The 10,554-nt window shown below is 32.1% G+C and overlaps 1 protein-coding gene across 1 annotated transcript; it reads right to left on the bottom strand.

The window, feature by feature from the left end:
* Window positions 1-2,973: 2,973 nt before the first annotated feature.
* LOC11429551 (carotene epsilon-monooxygenase, chloroplastic) lies at window positions 2,974-9,138 on the bottom strand. The gene is given in 10 exon segments (XM_003590394.4): window positions 2,974-3,272; window positions 3,761-3,923; window positions 4,336-4,418; window positions 4,760-4,867; window positions 5,468-5,608; window positions 6,000-6,101; window positions 6,807-7,004; window positions 7,102-7,398; window positions 8,477-8,863; window positions 8,865-9,138. Coding segments are annotated over 10 exon segments (1,617 nt in total). The 5' UTR covers window positions 8,967-9,138; the 3' UTR covers window positions 2,974-3,236.
* Between the last annotated feature and the right edge of the window lie 1,416 nt (window positions 9,139-10,554).

The following is a 10,554-nucleotide window of genomic DNA, read 5'->3' as shown; positions in this document are numbered from 1 at the left end:
GAGTGGAAGAGTGAAAACGGAAAGAAACAGCTACGACTAATTTATTTTTCTCTTATTTGCTGACGTGTCGTTCGGTGGTTGGATAAGAAAGTAAAAGTTGTTACTTTTTTAGGATGGGAGAGGTTGAAGCTTATTACTGACTGCAACCACCAGCCAACAAAAATGAACAGCCTGTTTACGAAGAATAATAATTGATATGTTCAAGATTCGGCTCTTTATTAGAACAAGAATATGTGTATATTTGGATGTTGATACAAAAATAGGATATAGACTACAAGAATTTATGAGGACTATGATGATAGAGACTTTGCCTTGACAACATCGTGATTAATTTCTTGTGTGGTATTCTTTTTTATTTGCTTCAAGGAATGATGTATTGGTGATTTGGGATTGGACTAAGAGGTAAATAAAATTTGATAAGAAAATGTTTTTTTTTAGAATTGAAGTATACTTTCGAAACAATTTTAGAAATTGTGGTTAGACATAATATAATTTTATAAGGTCAACTTGTGAGGTGGGATTGTCCTCCACTTATAAATATATTCAAGTCATATTTTATCCGGTGTAAAGCTCTTGAACAAACAATTTATTACTTGCTGAAGTTTATTAACTACAAATATATTAATCACTTGAGATAAATTATTTGGTTTTGGTTTTCAACTAAGAACATTTTTTTGGGAAGAAGCACTTTACGTGCATTTCGTTTTCTTGCGTGGTTTTCAACTACGAACATTTTTAGGGAAGAAGCACTTTACGTGCATAGTTGTATGTATGAATGTGTATGAACTAATTTATAGATAGCATATTTCAAAAGAGCAAGTAGAGTATCTCTAGAAAAATAATATCACCATCTCTTTAAGAATAAAAAGCCGTCAATCACAATGTATTATTTGCTACAATTTAAAGAGGTGTGATTGAAAAATAGGAAGTAAACAAATACATAATACAATAAACACTTGCCAACTGTGTATGAAAATTTTCACTATGATATTTGTCGCTGTGAATAGCATTTTCCATTTCAAAATTGTCTTACTTAAATAATAAATTTCATAAGTATGAATTAGAGGTTGAAGGAACTCGTTGTAAGGACTTGAGCCTTTTTTTTTAAAATAAGGTAAATTAATCCACATAAAATTGATAGAAAATCGAACTTAAGACCTTAACTAGGAGCACATTCTCATGTCTTAAGTCAATTCCATCATGTCAACAACCCAAGAATATTGATTAATTTTACCTTTCAATACAAGATTAATTACTTTTTTCCAATTATAACTCTAATTAATACTCCCTCCATTTCACAATACTTATAGCTTTTAAGGAATTAACAAATGTCAAGAAATCAAATAAATTTTGTTATTTTTGAGGAAATTCCGTGAGTTTTTTTCTATAATATTCTTAATCATTTATTATTTCATTCTATTATTTCTCTCTCTACAGTAAATAGGTAAGGGTATTATTGACAAACCAATAATTAATGTTGTATTGAAACTTGAGTGACAAGTAATGTGAAACAAAATTATTCTCCAAAAGCGACAATTATTATGAAGCGGATGGAGTACTACTTTCACCACTCTCATTCAATATATTTTACTTTACATTTATCATAAAGAAGAATGTATCAATATTTGAACCATTTTTCTCCTTTTTTTTGTTTAATGTGTATGAAATGGTCAACGGACTGAGTTAAACAGACACGGATGGAGTAATATTGGGTTAATGGTGCTTTACCCCCTGTAATATAGGTTATTTTTTGTTTCCCCCCTGTAAAATATTTTTTTTTTGGAATACCCCCAATAGGTCATAAAAAAACGAAAAAATGACCTATATTACAGGGATAAAGCACCCTTAACCCAGTAATATTTTGACAAAACATATGATATTGTGCATTCCGTACGGACAGCTTTGCGTCTTTCTCTTGTGAAAATGGTAATGCTGGCGGCTTCGTATTCAATTTGTGTCTGTTTCGTTAATTGCTTATAGTATGGAATTTAAAATAGCGTATTTTGTGTTGATATCAATTTAAATACAGTAATTAATTAAGGTGTTACTTACCATATGATGTAGCTGTTATTTATGTAAGTTTTTTTTTTGTCTTGTCAGGTTTGCTTCGGTGTCACATCGGTTTGATCCAACGTTAATCGCCAGCCAAGCTTATGTGAAAGTAACTTGTTAAGAAAAAAAGAATGTCCCTTTTCTCTTTCCATCAAAACACGTTATTATAATTAATCGAATAGAATTATGAGAATTTAATCTCTCTATAGCCATAAGATTTATGTGGTAGGTTTGCATTGGGTCCATGGGTTAATTTGGCCATGGTGCTAAGTACTAGTTACTTGTCACTAAAATAGAGGACTTTGTGTTTTATGATGATAATAATAGAGTATTTTTGTTTCTCCTAATTTTGGTTAATTAGTTTAGTGTATTATTATATATGCTTACTTAATTGCAGTTGCTTTGTACTGATCAATGTTTTTGTACTGATATTTTGATGAAGTGAAAAGAAAACGATATGCCCAACAACAAATGAAGTGAAACCCAAGGCAACATATGAATGCTACATGAGAGGTGAGAGTGAGACTAAGCCATTCTACTAAGAAAAGTTGACGAGACTAATGAATAAATAAAAAAATTATTATCTTTTTGACGGAAGAAATAAAAATGATGAACTTATGAGCATTGCAATACAAGAAAAAGATGATAATAGTCGATTCATTCAATAATAGAGACAATTGACAATTTTAAGGAAAATGCTTATAATATTTAGAAGATTGACAAATAAAATAAGGTAATCTGGTTCTTAGTCAAAAAATAAAGGTAATCTGTCTTTGCATGAAATTCTTTAAATGAAAAATCAACATGTAATTTGATGCTTAATTTTTCAATAATTAAATTTTATCAAAAATATAATTTATTTTCAAAGTTTGAGTTCCAGATTTATCTTTTTACCGCTAGACCAATCCCTTAAATTAAATATATGTGGAACTTGTGTGCACTAGTTCTTCACTTTTTCATTCAGCAAAACATTACAGCATTTAGAAAATATGAATAAATAATTAGACCGTTAGAAATATTTTCTATCAAATGCATATTTACTACATTACTTGTGGTGTACGAAATGGCACAAATAAGCCATCATAAGAATTTAATATTGCTTCTCTCAAAAAAATAATTTAATCTTGCTGATAGTTATTAGCCAATAAATTTTGCAACCTATGTGAAGAAAAAGTGGATGTCAACTATTTCAACCGTTGGCTCAGTTTCATGTACAAGCCCTGCAAAAACAAAATCCTATTAGATCACAAAAATTGTTGGATCATATCGACATAATTCTCCATCGTAAAATGTTTCAAAATGACATCTAAGATTGTGAAATGTTGACCAGGTTTGTCCCTCTATTGGTATTTGCAAAGACTATAATGAAATGAAGTTAGCAATGTAGGAGAGGTATTTGAAACTGAGTAAATAATATTAAGGATATATTTGATAAGAGATACAGGTAGAGGTACAAATCTGATAACATTTTGCAAATATTGATAATGTGAAGGACTAGATTGATATGATCCTACAAATTTTTCAGGGCCCAATTGAGTATTACTCCTAAAATAATTATAATTTAGCATTTCATTCTGCTCACTCCCTTGATGGAAACATGTAGTGAGACTTGCAATGCATAGAAAATTGGTGCAAGTGAACAACTTAGACTAAAGAAGACACTTGTTGAAAAACATATATCAAAGAAGAAAAATGTAGAGAATCTTACATTTGTTGTATGTATTGTTGCTCCAGTAGTCATGCCAATATTCTGATCAGGTACCAGCTCAAAGTTCATGTGCTGTAAAAAGACTGCAAGAGCAACGGTAGCTTCCAATAATGCAAACTGATCACCGACACACTTTCGAGGGCCTCCGCTGAATGGAATGAATCTGTAACATGTTTTGATTCCATAAAGATTGACTTATATGAGCTTATCTATTGACATAAACAATTGTAAGTCTCTTTGAGAGAGTTTAAGGAAACAGCTTATGACATGTCCATAAGTTGTTTTCAGCTTATTTGCATAAGCTCTCCATGATAGCTTATAAAAACAGCTTATATAAAAACAATTTAATATTATTTTATCTTTTGTTATAGAAATAACTTACACATAAACACTTAGTATATGATAAGTGTTTATGCTATAAAAGCTTATTTTTAAACGAACTTATGTTATAAATGATTGATTAAGTTGTTTATCCAGACAGTCTTATTGTGTAAGTAACTAGCTACAAGAGCAGAGGTGAAATTTACACCACTTTTGTGGAGTGCAATAATTTTTACTGTAACCAAAATGCGCACCTGAAATCTGTATTTGTTTCATTTGGTACTGGACCATCCAAATCAAATCTTTCTGGCAAAAACTCTTCAGCTCTATCCCAAACCTGGAAAAATCATAATGAAATAAATACAATATATCAATATAGTGATCTTAAAAGGAGAAAAATCATGTTCGACGCCTTGCTTATTAGATTCAATCTAGCAAAATGACAAGAAAATAAACAATAACATCAAAACCGAGATAGAAATAAGGTGTGCATCACATTATTTTTTTTGCAATCACATCGGTAGGTAACACTTTAACAGGACCAATTACTGCGATTTGAAAAACCCATTCCCAAACTTCTTAAAAAAAGCTTACAGGTATGCTACATTCAAACCAAGAAGCAGCATTTGGTCCATAAAAGAAACCTTTTTTCACATAAGAGCATTGATCAAGCAATACCTTAGAAGAATGATGTATGTTGTACACAGAAATCATAATATCTTGACCGGCATCGATTTTGTAATCACCCGGAAGCTCATCAGGAATTTGAGATCTTCTTATCAATACCTTAAGGATGCATAAAGTCATATAAAATCATCAGAAACTATAAAATTAGTGAAGGATATTTCACTAGTCAGTTCCAATAAGGTATAGAAGACTAAAACGTACAGCTATATCTAGAGAGGTTTTGTGTAAGACTGTTGAAAATTCAAGTGAGTGACGAAGTTCGACATTGGTTAATAATAGGTTTAATAAAAACAATATAAGTGTAAAGGCCCATATACTAAATTACTAATTTCCTTAAGGTTTGGAGTCAAGTTATCGTGTCAAGTCTACTATTGTAGTCTGTCACTTAGGCCTATGATATGTTTCTCCTAAACAGAACCAGTAATTTCAATGAAGATAGTAACATATGTAATCAAAGAAGATAAAAAAGGAATAATTCTCAGAAATGACTGGATTTCAGAAATTCCAGCAATCACGATCATTATATCAGCAAATGTTACTTTCATAGTTTAAAAAATAGAAAACGAAACTGTTTGTCATATCGAAAGTTTTGCCTAACAAGCATAACCTATACATAAGTTTAGAACTTTCATACACAAGATAATAAAAAATATTTTCAAACTCAGACATTCATACTGGAAATTGGTGTAAGTAACCTACAGGAGGATGTGGATAAAGTCGGAGTGACTCGATAATACAGCGATTCAAGAACTTAAGATCTTTCATATCTTCATAGGTAGGACGCCTTCCCTGTAAAACTCTGTCTACCTCTTCTTGAGCTTTTGCCAATGAGGAAGAATCCTGCATGAAGAGAGATGATAATTCACAGGGGGAAGACCATAATGGAGCTCTTGTTCTGTGTTTGCTCAATGCTAACAATCATATGTTACAAAAGGGTAAGCTTTGGGGGCGGGGATTTGTAATTTGACGATTAATTAAGAGTAAAAAAGGGAAATCCAAAACAATGTATCACCATCATGAGATCCAGACGCATAATCAGTTTCCATGTTACACGATAGAAACAAAATACACAACAGCAGCTTCTTAACGTTATTGAAAAATTGAAAGAGGTTTTGCAGTCAAATTGTGCTTGAAGTTTTAAATATTGTTCCAACAAATCGTAGGATGAAATTGTGAGAGCGTTGTCATTTAGAAAGAAAACTAAATACACTGAAGAAGAGTAAAATGGTACCTTACTTAGAAGATAAAGTGTCCAAGTCAGCACCGAACCGGTGGTCTCATGACCAGCAACTAACATTGACAAAAGATCATCCCTTAATTGCACACTAGAAACCTGACATGTAGAACCACTCAACCACCAAGTAAGAATATAAACATGTAGAATGGATCAAAAGAAAGCGAAAGTAAAGTATAAAACTCAGAAGACGAAACAAAGTATTGTCATTGCATACTGAAATGGCATGTCCCAGGATGAAAGTTATGGTGGTGTGGACCTTCATATTTGAAATTAACTTAATGAAGCAGTGCAACTAAAATGAACCAAAGCTCAACAATTGAGGAAAAAGCACAACAACACTACATGAACATGAAAAGCCACAATTCGTGTCCTTTGGAAAACTTACACAACTAGAAGTTCCTAAATCAGAAAATTAGATGGTTGTCCCCCTTTTAAAAAATTTAACATAATGAAAAAAAAAAAAAAAATGGAAAAATGAACATTTTAAACAATAATTGAAATATGAAATTTACTTGGTTGTGCTATGTTCAACATCTGAGCATGAGTAATTTGAACAGAATGTTAATTAATATAAACAACTAATAATGTTCACATAAAACAAATGCACTGTTCATCTATATCACTGCCTGTCAACATTCAGAAAGGGTAAAGACTCGAGATATATAATCTATCAGAAAAGGGAAACTTTATATATCATCTAATATCAAACATATATTATAATACATTCTGAATATACAGCCAGTCGCCAAAGAACACGACGATAAAAGCAAAGTATACTTTTGGAATAGATATAAAGCATACCTCTTCTCTGCTGGCAAGCAAAAATCGAAGAATACTAGGGTCAGCGTCATTCACATATTCATCAGCATCAATTCTTTCACCCTCGGACTCTACAATCTCTTTACATTGTTCAATAAGGTCTTCTACAGTTTTCCTGATAACAGTAACAGCATTTTCAGCCTTTATTTGTCTCGGGATTATCTTACAAAGAAAATCAATCTGCAGCAAAAATAAAACAAGGACAGAAAAGGTTTGATGAACACAGAAAGAAAATCCAAACTTCATATAACAAATGGGATATGAGAAAAGAACTTGCCTTCCAATAGGGCAAAAGATCGGTTGACCGAGCCTCCGCCTCTTTCAGTGCAGTGTAAACGGCTTCAATAACAGGACTATCTGAATTTAGTGCGTCAAAGTTGTAGTTGAACACGGATAAACCAATAACATCAAGGGTTAACTGAGAAAACTTGTCTTCCATGTTAACAGCAGTTCCATTAACTGCATCGGCTTGTAGCTTCTCTACTAATCTCTCTGCACATTTACAGAACACCCTATCCACCATAATAGACAAGTACCGTTTGTGAAGAGATGGAACCACAGCCCTGCGCCTTGCCTAATAAATAAAAGACAATAACTGTAACAAAATTGATGGTTGCCCAAAATTACCTATAAAACCATTATTAAAAGCTCAACCAGTACCAATTCAACTAGAAGTGAATAATTGATTTTTATACCCCAAGAGAACCAACTACAATATGAGGTTTAATTACTCTATTCAAGATCTCATTGTTTACATTAAGTTTTGCCAATCGAAACCATTGAATTAAGTTCGTATGGAGTAGATCAAGTACACACAATTTTGTAAAATTTCAAAACTAAATGATACTTCACCAAATATCTTAAATTTAACTTAGAATGTACTCTTTAGAATATAAATAAATAGCAATGGTGAGATTGGGCGAGCCTTGGCACAACGGTAAAGTTGTTGTCACGTGATTGGAAGGACACGAGTTCAAGTTCTGGGAACAACCTCTTGTGTAAAAAACATGGTAAGGTTGCGTACAATACACCAAAATGGTGGGACCCCTTCCTAGATCATGTGTATGCGGGAGCTCCAGTGCACCGGACTTCCCAACAATGGTGAGATTACATCTCTCCAAATTTTCCAAAATATGCAAGGCGATGTCACTATCTATAGTCAATGGATTTATCAAAATTATCACAAAAACATCCTTGAGTGTATCTTCTACTAGTAATTTGATGGACCAAATTGACTTATGGAAGACCAATTCAGGAACCAAAATAACTAACAGAAAAACTCATTCAAGGACTAAACTAACTTGGTAGAGACAATTCGAAGATGTTTTTGTAATTTTGGTTAGTTAGCTCAGGGACTATAACGACAATGCCTGACACATTCAAAGACCAAAATGATCATTTACTCCGTTAATTCATAGATTGAGTTACTCAATGGTCAGAGTTAGTCTGGGAGTAGCTTGATCTCATCCCTATTCGTATATATAAGCAGCAATATGATATTATTATCGCTTAAATTAAAATTCTAAAGCACAATCGAAATATCCCACATTGCTATAAAAACTCGATTTCATCATTCTCAAAACACATAATATTATTAAAAAAAACATAAAACATAATCAGAATTGAAACGACGTCAAAGAATTAAAGAATACCGTCCAAAGAGGTCCTTCAGCAATAGCAAAACCATCCCCAAACAAAAACTCAGAAACCTCAGCAACAAGACCTTTACCATATTTACCATAATTCTTAAGAACATGTTTAGCAATAGCAGGATCACTAACAACAACAAAGTTTCTTGGACCAGCAGCTAAACGATAAATAGGACCATACTCATTCATCCATTTAAACAAAGGAAGAAAAAGAGCACCACCCAAAAGATCAGAAACATCATCAAGCTTAGCACTTGCTATAGGAATGTTGGAATCATCATTTTTTGATGTTGTTAAGGATTTTGAAAGTGATGTGAGCCAATCTGGACTTACCCATGAAGTGGATTTTGTTGTTTCAGGGTTTTTGTTAGTTGAGGATTTTGTTAAGATACGAGGATGAAGTGGATAACGTTTTTGTGGGAGTGGTGTTTTGGAGAAGGAAGAGAGAGAAAGATGAGAGAGAGGGAGTGAACATGAACATGAACATGAACATGATGGCATTGTTTTTGGGTTTACGTTGGTTTGTGTTTTCTGCAAGTTAAACGATGAATGTGTTCTTAATCTGAGTATAGAGCCATATTTGTTCGGTCGAAGTTCGGTAAAGTTTGAAGCATGAGTAATGATTTATGGTTCGATGCACTTGTCGCGCCACATGCACCAAAGCATCTACCACTTGCATTTTGTCTAGATTAATTATGAGTAAATAGGCAATTTTTCCATGAAATTATAAATTTTGTCGATTTTCTCATGAAATTAACAAAACTTTAATTATTCCTTTAAAATTGTATAATGTTAATCAATTTATCCCCATATCAAATTTTAATGTTAGTGACATTTGACTCTTTACGGTTATGATCAAATACTTCCCCCCTGAAATTTTCCAAAATGCTCCACAAACTTAAAAATTTATATTTTTTTCCTTACCAAAAATCATACATTCAGTTCTTCAAGTAGTATATTGTACCTATTATCATCAAAATTATATTCACAAGAACATGAATGAATATATGCCAAAGAAATAACAGTTTTTTCATGTGCGGCCTTTTCATTCATATTTTATATATATCAACAAGGAGCAAGATAATTTTTTACAAAGAAGATAAAACTAAAAACCAAACATTAAAAAGATATCAAACTTTTGAAATAAACTAAGACAAGAATGTCATAGCAGCAGAAAGTTGATATCTATCACATAACTTTGCAGGACAATGCGATCTACCGGCTTCATGCAGAAGATCTGTGACACAATCTATTTAACATGTTGCAGCTAATAGATATGCCATTTCCTGCGTTATAAAAATTATATCATTAATTAAGTTGCAAACTCACAAACCTAAGCCTTGTTTCTTCTTCCTTATGCAAATATTAACCTATGAATTTTCTTTATGGACATACAATTATCAAAGACTTATGTACTCTTATGACTGCATACTTTAACATAATTATCAACTTGTGTGAAAAAGTCTTCTATATATGTATATATTTAAAACACATGAGACTAACATACCTTTCATAAAGATTTATATGACCAATAGTTGCATGAACATACATTCCATAAAGATTTATATGAACTAACATACCTTTAATATCTTTTAAGTCAAAGATAAGAAAAAAAATATATAAATTTTCAAGTTCAGGGGGCATTTTGCACATAAGTGCAAAATTTCAGGAGGGTATGTGATCATAACCGTAAACAGTCAAATGTCACTAACAGAAAAATTTGACGGAGGGGGTAAATTGATTAACGTTATGCAATTTCAGGGGGGTAATCGAAGTTTTGTTAATTTCAGGGGGGTAATTGACAAAACTTACAATTTCAAGGGGGAAATTGCCTATTTACTCGATTAATTATAGAGTAAACCATCAAATTGGTCCCCTTTGTACCAAATTCTCAAATTGGTCCATTTATACCAAATTTTTAAATTGGTCTTTGACTCTATTAATAACTCAAAATGGTTCATGTCTTTGTCAAATGTTTCTCAGATTGGTCTCTGACTCTATTAGTTGTTTTGTATTTTGAGTGTTAATGACTCAATGTATTTTGGATATTATTTAGTGGTTAATGGCATAATGTCTTTTGG

Source organism: Medicago truncatula, chromosome 1 (assembly GCF_003473485.1).
Source record: "Medicago truncatula cultivar Jemalong A17 chromosome 1, MtrunA17r5.0-ANR, whole genome shotgun sequence".
NCBI classification, from domain to species: Eukaryota; Viridiplantae; Streptophyta; class Magnoliopsida; order Fabales; family Fabaceae; genus Medicago; species Medicago truncatula.
Note: the sequence above shows the minus strand (reverse complement) of the source record. Positions and strands in the feature narration are given on the sequence as shown.